Here is a 17,479-nt window from a genome sequence, read left to right as displayed (position 1 = left end):
AAACAGTAGATTTTATTTCTAATATCCATAAACTCCAGATCTTTTTCCAATTCCACATTTGTTCCAATCTCCAGGGCTTGTATCTTCCCTTTATTTTTTCTTTTCTCATCTCTGATCTCATTCTCCTCTCTCACAGGATCCCCTATTTCTTTAAGCTCCTGCGTCATTTTGCTCAGTTCCATTTTCAGCTCCTTACTGCCCTGTCGCAGGGTTTGTTTCGTTATCTCAATCTCATCCATTATTTTCTGAAACATAATTACTTCCAGATTCTCAGCCACTTTCTTGATTGCCATTTTTAAAACCACGAAAACAAAACAAAACAAAAATAAAGAAGAACCACTTCTTATTTCAGCAACAATTGGGTTAATATTCCAGGCTTGATGACATCACAGTATAAACAGAGCAGCCTGCCTTATCTCTCTATGTTCAAGAACACAAAACAAATTTAGTTCCCAGCATCAAAACAGTTAGTGGCGTCGTGAAGAAGCAGATTCGTCAAAATAAAATAGACCAAAAAGAGAATAGTCCCAGACAATATAATGTTCCTCGGAATAGAAATCCCTCTTCTGTTTATATCTTTAGAATGCACTTCCAGGACAGCTTTTTGCAATAGAAACAGAGATAAGCTGTTAATTTCGTGAATAACAGAGAAGAGTTATAGCTCACCCAGAAGTTCTTTAAAGCTGATTCATTTGACAAATCTCTTTTTGCTGCAACAATTTAAACCAAGTAAAAAAAATAATAGAAAGAAGGGTGCTTGCCTGTTAGTCCGTTTTCTCTTTGAAGAAAAGATAAACGTATCGCATTAATCAGATAGAGCTTGTTCGGAAGTCCGTCCGGCATTGCTGGCTGGACCTTTTCTCATAAATTAATGAAATCCAGTCCTCCCAACAAAAACAGGCTTTTGAGGTTGATCTCTACGTTTCTCCCTGCCCGGGAGAAATTTCATCAGTCAAAAAAAAAATGTTCTGACTGATTTATATCTGAATAAGCTTCTTTTGAGGCGGGAGCCCGTCTCAAAAGCAGGCACAAGCGAAGTCACCCTTCCCGGAAGTCGAGCTTTTGTTGTCTTGAAAGATGCACCTGTTGATCTATCTTCTATCCCAGGTCCCAGTTGTGTGGAAATCATAACAGCTAATTTAGTAGGATTGACAGCAAGTTGAAGAATATTTATTTGTTCATCTGTCTTTTAACTAATCAATTTTAAATAAGGGATCATGTTACCAAAGACACAATATAGGTACCTTTTTAAAGATAACTTAACATTCAGTAAAGGGAAAGCTGCCAGAATAGGTGAGAAGGCCATCTTTTCAGTATCTATGACAGCAACACTTAACCAAATAGTCTTAAAAGGTAAGTGGGTGTATTCTTAACTCATAATTCCACCAATTAATAGCTTCAGGTTGTGACTTCTGATCAAAGTGTTGCCAAATGCCCCTATCCATAATTCAGAAATAGTGTCTTGTATCAAAGGCAACTAAGTCAAGAAAAAGCAAGATAATGAATCTCCGCAGGACAGAAATAAAGCAGAAAAGACAGGAGAGGGATTGTCTAGGTTTCTAATTTATTTGAACAATGGATTCCATAGGAAAGATTTGCATGAGTAATGAGACCCCAACATTGGCCTTATGCTCATCAAGGAGAGAATACCGTAATACATTTCCAAGCCATTCTAGATCTGTAGTACTGGGAGGCTGAACATGATGCTATTTGAGCAAACTAGGCTTTTGTTTAACATCTAGTAGAGCCCTCTTGGCAAACAGTTACTGACATTTTGCAGATACACACAAGTAGTCAAGTGTTTGCACCCTGTGCATTAGGAGCCAGATCTGTCACACTATTGGCCTGATAGCTACTGAGGACATGACCTTTCTGGCACTAGCAAGCGACAAAGTGTAAGCTGGGATGCCTGCTTCAGTCACGTTCTGTAGCATGCTAAAAGAGCAAGCTCCCAATGAAGCATTATAAAGAACTATCAGTGTCAATGGTAGTTTACATTGGCACACAAGTTCATGGGTTGGACCCATAACTGATGCCCTCTCATGGGCATCCCATCTGTTACAACTTTTATTGCACTCCAGACCTGACCTCTGGCAGTCTGGTCTAAGATGGATATGGTTGCAGTGAAACTGGTGTAGGCAGGGTCTGCCTAGCCATAGGAGCTACGGTGCAGGGCTGCTCAACTTTGCATTCCTTTGCTTGAGTAGTATTTTCCATGCACCTCCTTCAACAGAATTTCTCACAGTGGAAATACAGTAAAGTCCTGAATTCCCAGTCATGCAGGTGTACCCTAAAGCAATATTACTTGGGTATACCCATGTGCTGTGCTACTGCCCCCCCCAAACTGATGTAACTTGCTTGTGGTGGATCATCCACAATTTTAAAATTAATAGGCGTGCACCTACCCTGAATACAAAAAAAGGGGGGGAGTTATGGTAGTGAAAAGGCAGGTGTGGGACCCTTGGCCCTCCAGATGTTGCTTAACTACAACTTCCATCATCCCTGGCCATTGGGCATGCTTGTTGAGGCTGATGGGAGTTGTAATTCAGCAACATCTGGAGGGCTAAAGGTTCCCCACTCCTGTGGTAGACATTTGGTAGGATAGCTGGAGAATCATAGTAGACCCAACACTGCCACCTTAAGGAACAAGACCCTAATTTTAACGAAGACCAATGAGAAATGGTTGTCTTCTGTTTCAGAGCTCTGTTTACCAGTAGCTGGAACAATTCAGAGAAGAGAGTATATAATATCCCTGGCATAACCCCAGATATGATGAAGCTCATTATCGAATATGCCTACACAAGGACAGTACCCATCACGGTGGACAATGTGGAGAGGCTCCTTGTGGCTGCTGACCAATTTAACGTGATGGGCATCGTCAGGGCCTGTTCCGAGTTCATGAAATGCCAGCTGTGCCTGGAGAATTGTATTGGCATCTGCAAATTCACGGAGTACTATTACTGCCCCGATCTGCGCCAGGCTGCTTACATGTTCATCCTGCACAACTTCGAGGAGATGGTGAAAGCGTCTACTGAATTCCTGGAGCTCTCGGTCAATGAGTTTAAAGACATCATTGAAAAGGACGAACTCAATGTGAAACAGGAAGACGCCGTCTTCGAGGCCATCCTCAAATGGATTGTCCACGATCCCGCCAGCAGAAAGCAACACATGGCAGTCTTGCTCCCTAAGGTTAGCCCTTTTTGGTGTCTTCCCCACCCCACCCCTCAACCAGATCTTCTCCTGGGGTTTAGTGTTGAAGGCAAAGAAAGGCCCTATTACCGCCACCTACCAGCAACAGGATTATCGCACTTCACGCACAGCCTTTCGTAAGCGTATCTTTCACAAACTACCGCTGAACCTCTTCCACTTTCCAATCAGCTTCACATGATGGCTATGTACTGCCATTGTTGGAGGCAGCATACCTCTGAATACCATTTGCTGGGGAACATAACTGGGGAGAGTGCTGTTGCGCTCATGACCTCCTTGTGGGCTTCCTGTTGGGACAGTATGGTTGCACACTGAGAACAGGATGCAGGACTAGGTTAGCCTTCGGTCAATCCGGCAGGGCCCTTCTTGCGTTATCCGTCAACCATGAAGCTCACTAGGTGATCTTAGGTTAGTCACTGTCGCTCAGCCTAGTCTATCTCTCAGCCAAATCTCACAAGTAACATGATTCATAATGGAACGGTATAAATTCAGTGAGTCCCACACAATGTCCTCCCTGTGCCGTTGGAGGTGGCATACCTCTGAATACTAGTTGCAGAGAATCACAAGTGGTGAGAGCTCTCTTGCACTCATGACCTGCTTGTGGACTTCCCAGAGCAACTGGTTGACAATGTGACAACCAGATGCCAGACTAGACTGGCCTTTAGTCAGATCCAGCAGGCTCTTCTTACGTTCTTGAGCTATCTTAATGTCAAGTCAGGCTCATTGGGCCACTCTTCACTCTCTGTTATCTGATCTGGCTGACAGCGATGCGCCAAAGCCTCAGGGTCTTCAAGGTCATAGAATCATAAAAAAGTGGAGTTGGAAGGGGCCTATAAGGCCATCAAGTCCAACCCCCTGCTCAATGCAGGAATCCAAATCAAAGCATTCCCGCCAGATGGCTGTCCAGCTGCCTCTTGAATGCCTCCAGTGTCGGAGAGCCCACTACCTCTCTAGGTAATTGGTTCCATTGTCGTATGGCTCTAACAATAAGGAAGTTTTTCCTGATGTTCATTCGAAATCTGGCTTCCTGCAACTTGAGCCCACTTGAGCAACTTGAGTCTTTCAACAAGGCCTCATGGTCTCCTGCTGCTTGAGATGATTTTATCTGGAGATGCTGGAAATTGAATCTGGAAAGTTACACATGCAAAAAGCATGTGCTGTATGGCTGAGCCAAGGGTCCTGGTCAGAGCAAACGTACTGCGAACATCCAAGAACAAAGCTGTGTAATACTGCATCAAACCATTGGTCTATCTATCCTGTTATTGTCTACTGTGACTGGCAGTGGCTGTCTAAGGCCTTTTATCCGGAGATAGCAGCGATTGCTATACCTGAGACCCTCTGCTTTTATAGATGAATAAGATGCTGTCTGGAAAGCCCCAGGAGGGCTGACTCCAGGAACCTTTGCATCCAGTGCTGCAGTGGCTCCTTGCGGCGAGCCACTTGGAATGGCAAGACATCTGGTTTGCCTTGTTGTGTAACGGGAGAGGGGGACTCGCATGTGTAATGTCTCTGTTTAAACAGGAAGCAACATTTGTTTGCCATTTGCAATCCCTCCATTTCCTCTTCTATATCTTAAAGCTTACCGAGTGCAATGAACGTGTATCCTGTCATTAACCAAGAGGTGATTTAGCCTCAAGGAGCAGTGTAAGAAAGAAGTGAGGAGGGGATCCCAAAAGGATAAGGAGGGGTGGATTGTGGGAGAGGCCTGACACAGGCTCACGTTGGGTTTAGGCGCCCACCCCGCTCTCCATTGCCACCCACTCTTGGAATAGTAAAACCCAGAATTCCAAAATGGGCCCTAGACAATAGTGGAATCAAAGCCATGTACAGCAGCTGCATTTTGCCAACCTGTAGCCCTCCAGGTGTTGTAGGACTCGTCCTTAACCATTGTTCATGCTGGCTGGGGCTGCTGGGAACTGGAGTCCAACAACATCTGGAAGGCCACAGGTTCCCCATTCCTGATTTAAGGCCTCGGAAAGGCACCCAGACTGCAAAGTAGTAGACCCAACTAGGAGGATGTTCAGTATCCTGTCCCAACAATGTGCACACCAGGGTAGGATAGTTTATAAAGATGTCTCTTTTTATTTGGGCAATTAGGACATGTAAAAGTTGCCATGTGTTTTCATCTTTAATTTTAGCCTAAATTGCTGGTTTTTAATTATATTTGGATTTTTTTTTTAAAAAAACTTGTTTTTAACTGACTTTTATAGATAATTTTAATGTGCATTTAATGTTCTTTGTAAACTCTTAGAGGTTTTGTTTACAGTTAAGCAGTATACAAATTTTGTTAAATAGATAAAAATAAATAGAATGCTCATTGCTACACTTCAGCGTCTTCCTTGGCGCTGCTCTTCTTCATCTGTTCCCCCATAAACATTGTCTACCCTCCTTTTCTCTCTCCTCTCCTTGCAGGTCCGCCTGGCCTTGATGCATGCCGAGTATTTTATGAACAATGTCAAAATGCATGACTATGTGAAGGATAGCGAGGAGTGCAAGCCCATTGTTATCGATGCCCTGAAAGCCATGTACGATCTCAACATGAATGGACCATCCAGTTCCGATTTCACCAACCCACTGACGAGACCCCGTCTGCCGTACGCCATTTTGTTTGCCATTGGCGGCTGGAGTGGGGGGAGCCCAACCAACGCCATTGAAACGTACGATGCCCGTGCAGACCGCTGGGTGAATGTCACGTGCCAGCAGGAGAGCCCCCGGGCGTACCACGGTGCTGCCTACTTAAAGGGCTACGTCTACATCATTGGGGGCTTTGACAGCGTGGACTACTTCAACAGCGTCAAGCGATTTGAGCCCGTCAAGAAGACGTGGCACCAGGTTGCACCCATGCACTCGAGACGCTGTTATGTTAGCGTCACCGTCCTTGATAACTTCATCTATGCCATGGGCGGCTTCGACGGCTATGTGCGTCTCAACACGGCTGAGAGGTACGAGCCTGAGACCAACCAGTGGACCTTGATAGCCCCCATGCACGAACAAAGGAGTGATGCAAGTGCTACAACCCTATATGGAAAGGTAACAGTTATGAACGTGTGATGCCCGTGCGTGTATAACCAGCAACCATCTTGGGCCCTGTTGGTGGTGCTGTGAGACTCTCCAAAATAAAGTACTGCTTCATGCAACACATAGTTAAGCTATGGGATCTGCTCCCACAGGAGGGAATGATGGCCACCAACTTGGATGGCTTTAAAAGATGATTAGACAAATTCATGGAGGATAAGGCTATCAGTGGCTACTAGTCATTATGGCTATGCTGTGTTTCCATAGTTGGAGGCAGTATGCTTCTGAATACCAGATGCTGGAAGTCGCAGGAGGGGGAGAGTGCTCTTGCGGTCAGGTCCTACTTGTGGGCTTCCCATAGGCATCTGGTTGGCCACTGTGAGAAAAGGATGTTGGAATAGATGGGCCATTGACCTGATTCAGCAGGCTCTTCGTATGTTCATAGGTATTAGATACTAGCCATACCACTGTGAATTATCAGCCAGCAGGCTCTTGTGTGCCACCACTGTGGGTTGCCTGGTTGGCAAATGACCTATGACGGGGCCTTCCTGGTTGCAGTTTCCTGTTTGCGGAATGCCCTCCCTAGTGAAGAATCTAAAAAAGTTCCTATTTACCCAGTCATTTGGTGGCTAAAAGATCTGTCCCTGGCAACTCCGAAATTGAGCTATACTTTTTGTCAGAGCCTATGGAGGAATACCATGTGCATCCCATGGACTGCGAAAAAGACAAATAATTGGGTGTTCGAACAAATTAAACCAGAACTGTAATTAGAAGCTAAAATGATGCAACTGAGGTTATCCTACTTTGGACACATCATGAGAAGACCTGATTCACTAGAAAAGACAATAATGCTGGGAAAAACAGAAGGGAGTAGAAAAAGAGGAAGGCCAAACAAGAGATGGATTGATTCCATAAAGGAAGCCACAGACCTGAACTTTCAAGATCTGAACAGGGTGGTTCATGACAGATGCTATTGGAGGCCACTGATTCATGGGGTCGCCATAAGTCGTAATCGACTTGAAGGCACATCACAGTAACAACTAAGGAGGAATGTCTGTCTTCTCAGCACTTTCACCAAACGACAGTTCCCAGAATTCTTTTGAGAAAGCCACAACCATCAAAATGGTATCAAACCTAAGATGTGGCCTAACACTCTTTCTAAAACTGCACAGAATTTATGTCAACAATATTGTCACCATAAACCTACAGCATAGTAACTTTCTACCTCCTTTTTCTTTGCTTTCCCTTAACAAACAAACACAAAAGGTCTACATCTGTGGTGGGTTCAACGGGAACGAGTGCCTGTTTACAGCGGAAGTATACGACGCCAAGGTTGATCAGTGGAGCTTGATCGCACCCATGAGAAGCCGGCGCAGCGGCATTGGCGTGATAGCGTATGGAGAACACGTCTACGCAGTAAGGCCGGGGTCCTTTTGTGCCCGTAATGGCAGGCGAGCCTGCAGCACCCTTTCGCGGTAAAGTCGTTGGAACAACACTCCCTCCCTTTGGCTTGGTATAGACAGAGAGTGGCTAGGCTGTTGCCCATTAACTGCATATATTTAAGGAAGCGAAAAGGCACAAAAACCACAGGAATGGTGTAATTTAGTGGTCTTCTGAAGAACATGGTGTTCCTCCCAGCCTGACATCAGCGCCTGGCATCTTCAGGCAGCTGCTGGGGCCCCTGATGGGACCCATTGGCACTGAGACATTTCCTGGGTTCCCAGTTGCAGGCTTAGCTACTTGTGAAGGCAGCAGGGCGAGCTCTACCATTAGACAGGGTGAGGTAGCTACTGAGTGGGGTGGAGGGTGTAACGGTAGCAGCCCTCCCAACTGTTTCTCCCAAACCCCTCTCCCCAGATTCTCACCTCTGTTGGAGGACAGAACTGTGTGTTCAGCACAGTCTGCCTGCATCCTGCTGCGCTCAGGTGTAGTGAGGGACACTGTCCCATCATCGCCAGTGCCGAACTGAGATTCATCTGGAAGTCCAGTGGAGCACCAGCTTCTACATCATCTCAGGCAGCAAAAGTCTGGTTCTAAAATAGCAGCAGCTGGCAGCTATTTTAATTTCCCACAATCCCCCAACGTAGTGTTGCTCTGGGGCATTGTGGGAAATTAAAATGGCCACCCATTGCCCCAGCTAAGACCACAGCTGGGAGGGGGTCACTACAGGGCACTTTGCCAAGGGCTCCCTCAAATCTAGGGCCAGCCTAAGTTCCTTGGAAGTTTATCAACAAGTGTTTTTCCATACCCTCTGTGCATAATAGTACATGGTGACAGGAATCTCTGGGATCAAGGGCTGCGCCGAGGGCAAGGGAAACCCTCAAGCTGGGCCTCGAGTGGTCTAACCATAGTTTATGGTGGTCCATCCCCTCCCTGACATCAGGGGATTGCAACTGTTGCTTCCACCATCAGTCTCTCTCTGAAGCCAGAGACAAGCTCCTAAGTCTCCCATTCTGACACTGCCATGCATTTGGGGGGAGAGGGCACTCTTTCTATGTGCACCTGTGGGCTGAATAGAAGGAAGAGAACTTCTGAGCATGGTCAGTGTGACTTTCTTGCAGTTCCAAGGCACCGCCCTTTCCCATGCTTCTGTGGCAAAGAGGCCGGACTTTTATGTTAGAGGTGCACGATTGGCCAGTATTACTGAGTCCTGAGAAGAGATGTTTTCTTTCCTTTTTTTAAATAGTTAAATGTTACCTCTGGCTTCTGCCTAAATAATTTCAGCCTCCTGCCATATTACGTGTTTTTACCGACCTTTTTTTAAAAAATGTACAATAAAGTTTCTTGTTGATGACTTGCCGTTTTAAAACAGGTCCTGTGAATAATTAACAAGTGATTGCAGCTACAGCAATCTGTATTGTCATGAGCCATAGTGGAAAAAAACTAAGTCTCCAATCTTCCAGGGCTTTAGCTCACGCTGCTTGGGATGCCCTGGCAAGGAAATGGGGAAGTCAAAGCAAAGAGCTGAGCATTGATTTAATGGATTGCATAGGACGGTCTCTTATACGGAGTCAGGCCATTGGTCCATCTAGCTCAGTATTGTCTACACTGACTGGCAGTGGCGCTCCAGGATTCAAGACTGGGTACGTTCCCAGCCCTAACTGGAGATGCCGGGGATTGAACCTGGGACCTTCTGCATGCAAAGCAGATGCTGTACCATTGAGCTACGGCCCTTCCCCTGATTCCTTGTGGGGCATGGAATAACCACAGTTGCAAGCATTTATGTGCCAGTTTGAGCACTGGAAGTGCTCCACATCCTTGACCTCTTGGTAACCCTTACAACGACTCTTTGTAGTAGGTCTCGATTATTATTCCATTGTGCAGACTAGGGCTGCGATTATAGTTTGCATACAAGCTACCTAGTGAGCCCATGCTAAGGAGAAATTTGAAGGGGGAACTTCAGTTTCTTAGGGGAATCATTTCCTTATAGTGAAACAAGTTGTGTTGAGATATATATAGTAGTATGCAAATTTTCAGTGTACACAGAAGTCTTCAGCAGGTGACACCAACTCTCTTCCCTGGTCATCGGCCACTATGGCGGCGCCTCTCCTGTGGCAAATAGCAGCTTGTGGTGTGGGAAGGATATTTGACACAAGGGGTTAAGCCCTGTGTGCTGCAGGTCAGGTCCTGGATGCTGAAACAGCTGCTATATCCTGTTAAATAGTTTGGCATTGCATTACTCTTTATTTTCATATGCCACTTTGCTCGGCAAAGCGATAAAAACGGCAGTATTTTGAAACAAAATTAAAAACCATCTCAGAAGTTCAATAACATAATAATCCAGCCTCCATCCTGTGAGCAAAACAAAACAGAAAAATTATTCAGGGAAGGCCAATAACAAATGAGCCTTTCAGGCCTTCTGAAAAGCCTGAAGTGTAGCTGAGAGGGAGTTCCAAAGGTGAGGAGCCACCACAGAGAAGGCCCGCTTTCTCATGTCTGGCTACTCCACATACCTAGGCCACATTCACACTATTATTCCACTTCAAACAATCATGCCTTCCCCAAAAGAATTCTGGGAAGGGCAGTTTGTTAATGGTGCTGAGAATTGTTAGGAGACCCCTTCTTGTAATGTGTCTTCAAGTCAATTTTGACTTATGGCGACCCTATGAATCAGCGACCTCCAATAGCATCTGTTATAAACCATCCTGTTCAGATCTTGTAAGTTCAGGTCTGTGGCTTCCTTTATGGAATCAATCCATCTCTTGTTTGGCCTTCCTCTTTTTCTACTCCCTTCGGTTTTTCCCGGCATTATTGTCTTTTCTAGTGAATCAAGTCTTCTCGTGATGTGTACAAAGTATGATAAGCTCAGTTTCATCATTTTAGCTTCTAGTGATAGTTCTTTAAATTGTATTTTGGCATTATGATTGCTTTGTTGTTGTTCTTTAGCTTTACTCTGATTTTCGATACGACCAGTTCATGATCTGTACCGCAGTCTGCTCCTGGTCTTGTTTTCGCAGAAAGTATGGCACTTCTCCAGCTTCTGCTACCAATTATATAATCAATTTGATTCCTATATTGACCATTTGGTGATGTCCACGTGTACAGTAGTCTTTTCGGTTGCTCAAAAAATGTGTTCACAAGAAACAAATCATTGGCTTCACAGAATTCAATAAGTCTTTCTCCTGCTTCATTTCTGTCACCTAAGCCCCATTTCCCCACAATTCCTAGTTCTTCTCTGTTCCCTCCTTTGCATTCCAGTCCCTCATGATTATCAGAGCAACTTGTTTTGGTGTGTGATCAATTTCATCTGTACTTCTCTGCAGAGCTTGGAAAAGTTACTTTTTTGAACTACAGCTCCCATCAGCCCAATCCACTGGCCATGCTGGCTGAGGCTGATGGGAGTTGTAGTTCAAAAAAGTAACTTTTCCAAGCTCTGCTTCTCTGCAACTTGCTCCACATCCTGTTCTTCTGTGATTGCCATTGAAGCATAGACTTGGATGATGGTTATTTATTTTTTTATTTTATTTTATTCAATTTATTAGTCGCCCATCTGGCTGGAAACCCAGCCACTCTGAGCGACGTACAAAATAAAGGCATATAAACATCAAACATAAAAGTATATAAACATCAAAAAAACAAGCAGTAAAACTAAACAACAAAGTAGGAGCTATCTCCCAACCCACACAGCCCAACCCAAAGATCAAAAAGTCCTCCTAAAGAAGCTGCGTTTGAAGGCTGGAGGGTGGGACAAGGCAGGTGGAAGCAGCCTCCCCTGATGGCAACAGAGTCTCTCTCCCCTCAATTATGTTGATATGTTAATAGGGTTAATATGTTAATAGGGTTCCCATTAAATCTCATTGATACCACTCACTCAGACCTTGCGTTATAGCTCCTAATTGCTTTTGCTACATCACTTCTGACTATTAAAGCAACCCCGTTTCTTCTTAATTTCTCATTTCCTGCATAAAATATTTTGTAGTTGCCTGATTGAAAATGTCCCATTCCTGTCCATTTTAATTCACTCACACCGAGTATTAATGTTGATGTGTTCCATTTCTTGCTTGACAGTTTCTAACTTTCCCTGATTCATGCTTCTCATATTCCATGTTCCTATTGTGTACACCGTACAACTCCAGACTCTCCTTTCGCATCTGTGCACATCAGCCTCTGGGCTTCCATTTGGCTTTGACCCAGTGGCGTCATTAGTCACAGCGCTACTTGTACAGGTCCATTGTTCTTCCCTAGTAGCTCACTGAGTACCATCTGGCTGTGGGTCTTATCTTCTAGCACTATCTCATGTTGCATTTTGGATACTCTGTTCATAGGGTTTTCATGGTAAGAGGTATTCAGAGGTGGTTTACCATTGCCTTCCTCTGAGTTTGGATGCATCTTGGTCTGGTGTCTCAGCTTTGACCATTCTGCCATGGGTGCCCCTCCTAGGAGTCTAGCCTCTTGGTGGCATTGCTCTCAGCTTCTTCAACACTCTCAAACCCCCTCACCACGTTACAGCGTGCATCCTATTCTCCTCAAAGAGCTACAATTTCCAGAGGGATTTAACAATCTATCCCTCTTCCCAGAGAACTCTGGGAGTTGTAGCTCTGTGAGAGGAATTGAAGCCTCCTAACCACTCTCAGCACTGTTCACAAACTACACTTCCCAGGATTCTTTGGGGGAAACAATGACTGTTTAAAGTGGAATAAATGTATGGTGCGAATGTGGCCCTATGAGGTGGAAGCACCAAAAGCGCCTTCATTTGAGATTTCACTGTGCAGGCAGCCCATCAGATAACTTGGGCCTAAACCATTTAATGCAGCATGTGAAGTCCAGCCAGCCTGGGTCGTGTGAACGGAGTGTGCACCTCAGAATATATCCCAGAATGCTTTGCAAAGCACAGGAGTCCTGTGGCAGACGAGTCAATCTGGACAACGTTCCCTGAACAGTTTGGAAACTACTGCCAGGACAGGCCCTAACACTGGGCAGAGCAGGGTGGCTCTCTTGGGTGGCAGGGGAGGTGCAGCAGTACAGAGTTGTGTATCCTGGGATACGCCCTGCACCTCCCCATCTAGCCTGCTGCTCTCAGGTGTGGAAGATGCTACCCTGTTGAAGTATGATTTAACTGCCAATCTAGTTGGCTGCTGTATGTAGAATGGGGAGGGGGGAGGAGTTTCCGTCCTGTCCTTCTTCTTGGCCAATAAAATGTTCTGGGCCAGCCCTGACTATTGCTATTTTGTGCAACGGACGCTGCCTTTTGCCACCTCCCTGGCCATGCTACAATGTTGAGCTACAACAGGGATGGGGAACCTCTGGTGGCCCTCCAGATGTTGCTGGTTCCCAAGCTCCCATCGTCTCTGGCCATGGGGAGTGCAACATTTGGAGGGCCACAGGTTCCCCATCCCCAAGCTACATGGTGTAAAGCGACCTCCTCCTAAAGGACTCCCTGTCCTTGTTTTTTGTTTCCCTGACTACAGGTGGGCGGCTTTGACGGAGCCAACCGCCTTCGGAGCGCGGAGGCGTACAACCCCATCGCCAACACCTGGCGAACCATCCCAACCATGTTCAACCCTCGGAGCAACTTTGGCATTGAAGTGGTAGACGACCTGCTCTTTGTGGTGGGTGGCTTCAACGGCTTCACGACGACATTCAATGTAGAGTGCTACGACGAGAAGACGGACGAGTGGTACGACGCCCATGACATGAGCATCTACCGTAGTGCCCTGAGCTGCTGCGTGGTGCCAGGGCTCCCCAACGTTGGGGAGTATGCTGCCAGGCGGGACAACTATGTGGGGTCAACCCAGAGAGATGAGGTCAAGTACTCCTCATCCACAAGTACACTGCCCGTGTGAAAAGCTCTCCTTGACTAATAAAGCCCTCTAGCAAGAGCTATACGCACAGGTGGATTCACCTTTTTTTTCCCCACTCCTCCAACATGAGCCATGAGGCTAGTCCTCATAGGTGAACTAAAGGCATACATTCCTCCCTACCTAGAAACTTCAAAAAAATTCCATTCCTTTATCCTGTAGGAAGTCATAGAGCCGAGGGACCCAAAGGCTATCTAAGAAAGCTGTTGAGAACAGTGCATGGGATTTCAAGAAGAGCTACAGAGGGGATAGAGGGTTGTGCCATTTCTCTTGCTATTGCTCAAAAAAAGAGTAGGGGGAAGACCCCGGAGGTACTCGGAAATTAAAAAAACCAAACAGCAGCATGCCATGGCAACTATGCAGAAGGGAAACGATGATGGTGAGCCAGTCTGCTTTTGTGTGTATCTCAGGATATAGCTGCCACCCTCCACTCCGCCAGATGAAGAGCCCTTTGTAAGTAGAAAGCTTGCATATTCCTGCCTCGGTAGAAGCTGACCCAATAAAACCCATTCACCTGGACTGCCCATTTTCCATTTCTTATTGAGAACAGCAGCAACAGACCTTGCCAAACAAGTCTTCCAAAAGACGTTCCACAAGATAGCTCTCTTATAATCTCTGATTTTCTTTAGACGCTGTGATGATTCATAGGATAGTAGAGTTGGAAGGGGCTTGTAAGGCCATTGAGTCCAGTCCCCTGCCCAACGCTTAACTTTTTTTAAAAAAAACCCAAAATACAAGAATTTTAATGCAAGGTATGATACGGAAATAACCTTCCTCATAAACAGAATATATAAGGAGCACTGAACATGTGCAGTAGTTAAGCCAAAACTAAACATGACAGGAAACATGTGGTTAATACTGAAAACAGCAGCCCTCTGTTGTCTCTCCTCTTCCCTAGTGATAGAGATTTTTGTGACCTGGGCCTCCTTCAGACCTTCCTCTCCTCACATTCATGAATGTAGAGTGGAGTGGGGATGCATGCAATGCCTCTGCTACGTATGCCATTATTCCCTACGGAAGGGGCGGGGGTGTGTGGCCCTCCAGAAGTTGCTAAACTACAACTCTCATCCTCCCATACTTTATTCTTCTTCTTCAATTTATTTATATACCGCATTTTCCACAAATACACATGTGCTCAAAGCGGTTCACACAAACAGTCCAACTGCTGTAGCACAACAATACATAATAAAAAGTATAATTACTACAAGGAGAGAGAGAGAGAGCACCAGTGTGGCGCAGTGGTTAGTGTGTTGGGCTGTGACCTGGGAGACAAGGGTTCGAATCCCCACACAGCCATGAAGCTCACTGGGTGATCTTGGGCCAGTCACTACCTCTCAGCCTCAGAGGAAGGCAATGGTAAAACCCCTCTGAATACCCCTTACCAGGAAAACCCTATTTGCCGTAAGTCGGGATCGACTTGAAGGCAGTACATTTTATATATATACACATATCAAAGTATAAATGATCATAAAGTTCAACAACAAAAGCTAAAGCAAAAATATTTAAAAACTAACCCCCAAGCTGATATAAAAATCCCTTCTATCCCCCTGACCCTTATGGCTCAACCCAAAGGGCCAGGAAGTCTTCTGAAAAAAGCTGCATTTGAAGGGTTCCCGGGCTGGAGGGTGGAGCAAGGCAGGTGGAAACAGCCCTCCCCTGATGACAAACCGAGTCTCTCTTCCCTCATCATACTTGCTGGGGCTGATGGGGGTTGTGTTTCAGCAACATCTGGAGGACCACAGAGCCCCACCCCTACCTGTAGGTTCCACACCCAACCTCTATGCAAGGGACAAGAGGTCTCAAGGGAGGAGCATCTGTCCACCCGAGAGGAAGCTGGGCGTGATCAGGGCTTCCAGTTGCATGGAGGAGTCTAGGCACATCCTTCTCCTCCTCCAGTCCAATGTGTGGAGGCTTTTCTTGGGCAGGGAGGTATGACGAGAAAGGAGTGGGTGAGGGTGGTAGTGGGGTCCAGGACATAGAACCCCCTCCTCATTCATGCATTAGTTTCTATGTATATTGCTTTTTGGCCAAGCCCCTCAAAGTGGTGAACAGAATAATGCAGAAGAATGATGAAATTACAGTAAATACACATTCAGAAGTACAGTGACGCAGCACACTCATGATGCAGCTGGGGCTGATGGGAGCTGTCGTTCAAAATAACCTGAGGGCAACAGGTTGGCAAAGGCTGGCACAGCCTAATTAAGGCTTACCTCGGCGTAAGTCCCTTTTGAAAACTGGAACTTACTGCTGAGTAAACATGGATAGGATTTGCCCTGCAAGTCTGCATAATACTTCATCTCATCTGAAGCCTGTTACGCACTGCAGGGTGGACCTTTTTGCCATTGTGCACCGTAACACCCCTTTCTTCTCTCTCCTATGCCTGTTTTTGGGTTTTGTGTAATGTATCCTAGCTGAGGGAGAGTTTTGTGGAAGTCGAAAGCTTGCACACTTCTTTGGTGTGATTTTTCATTTGGTCCTACTAAGGCTAGAAGGTGGTAAGACATTTTAGCCTCCCAGGATGCTCTATAACTGATCTGAAGGTGGCCCAGCCTTCAACGAAGAAACTTCAAAGGCAGACTGGAATGTGAAACCTTTGAATTGCAATACTTCAAGACATCCAGTGCTCTTACTTGTGGACTGAAGTGGTGCGATGTATTTTTATCATGCTACCAGTGATGAAGGATGTCTGTGTTATCAGCTACTTCTTTAAATATGTATATATTTTTCTTACTTTGCAATTTCATTAAGAAGAAAAAGAAGAGAAAAGAGAGGGGAAACCCCTGTCAGCTCACATTAACAAAACATTAAGCATCTATACATCCATTTTAGTTTACACATACAGATCTATATAAGCTGTCCACATGTCCAAACACATATCCAGACAAGGCTGGTGTTTATAAGTATGCTCAAATGTAGCAAGGGTGTTTAGGTCATCAAGCCATTGCATAACAGTTGGTGGGTATTTGTCCTTCCAGGCATGAAGAATAAGACTCTTAAATCCACTATTGTTTTTTGTGAATGGTTGGGTGTCTTGAATTTAGGAATCATTTCCCACAACAAAAAGTCCCGAAGTGACTTACAAAAGTAATAAAATACGTAATACAAATACATAAGCATCCATTCACAGGTACTGTCCAAATGGTGGGGGGGGGATGTGTTTGCCTAGCACCAAAACAACAGCAAAATTTGTGCTAGGCAAGCCTCCCTGGCGAGAGCGTTCCATAGATGGGGAGCTACTACAGAAAATGTCTTTCCTCTCATTGTTACCCTACAGGCCTTCCTCAGAGGTGAAATACGAAGAAGGGTTTCAGATAGCAAACTCAGCATCCAGGCTCATTTGGGGAAAGGCAGCCCTTTGTGTATGGGGGTCCTAAGTCAAATTATGGCCCTAAAGGTTAATACTAGCACTATGAATTGGGCCCAGAAACAAACTGTCAGCCTGTGCAGCTTATTTATTTATTAGATTTCTATCCCACCCTTCCAGTAGGAGCCCAGGGCAGCAAACAAGAGCACTAAAAACACTTTAAGGGATCATAAAAACAGACTTTAAAATATATTAAAAACAAAACACTCTTAAAAACATATTAAAACAGCTTTAAAAACAGCTCCAGACACTCTTGGATGAGAACGATTATCTGGATCCATTTCAGTCGGGTTTCAGGCCTGGTTTTGGCATGGAAACAGCCTTGGTCGCCCTGTATGATGACCTTTGTCGGGAGAGAGACAGGGGGAGTGTGACTCTGTTGATTCTCCTTGATCTCTCAGTGGCTTTCGATACCATCGACCATGGTATCCTTCTGGGGAGACTAGCTGAGTTGGGAGTGGGAGGTACTGCACTGTGGCAGGTCGCCTCCAGAAGGTGGTGCTTGGGGAACATTGCTCGGCACCCTGGACTCTCCAGTACGGGGTTCCGCAGGGGTCAGTTCTGTCCCCCATGCTGTTCAACATCTACATGAAAC

At 45.6% G+C, this 17,479-nt stretch overlaps 1 protein-coding gene across 5 annotated transcripts in view; it reads left to right on the top strand.

Annotated features, from left to right (window-relative positions):
* Window positions 1-14,020, top strand: part of WDR24 (WD repeat domain 24) — a 31,471-nt gene extending 17,451 nt beyond the window's left edge. For 4 of the 5 annotated variants that reach the window (XM_061599685.1, XM_061599689.1, XM_061599690.1 and 1 more), the window contains 4 exons: window positions 2,700-3,189; window positions 5,620-6,237; window positions 7,489-7,638; window positions 13,131-14,020. In XM_061599685.1, coding sequence (XP_061455669.1) covers window positions 2,700-3,189; window positions 5,620-6,237; window positions 7,489-7,638; window positions 13,131-13,505 — 1,633 coding nt within the window. In that variant the 3' untranslated portion in view covers window positions 13,506-14,020. Of the gene's footprint in view, window positions 1-2,699; window positions 3,190-5,619; window positions 6,238-7,488; window positions 7,698-13,130 lie in introns of all 5 variants that reach the window. The other variant, XM_061599687.1, reaches the window with a different exon arrangement.
* Window positions 14,021-17,479: the final 3,459 nt, after the last annotated feature.

This window comes from Rhineura floridana, chromosome 17 (assembly GCF_030035675.1).
Source record: "Rhineura floridana isolate rRhiFlo1 chromosome 17, rRhiFlo1.hap2, whole genome shotgun sequence".
Taxonomy (NCBI): domain Eukaryota; kingdom Metazoa; phylum Chordata; class Lepidosauria; order Squamata; family Rhineuridae; genus Rhineura; species Rhineura floridana.
This window is presented reverse-complemented; position numbering and strand designations above follow the sequence as displayed.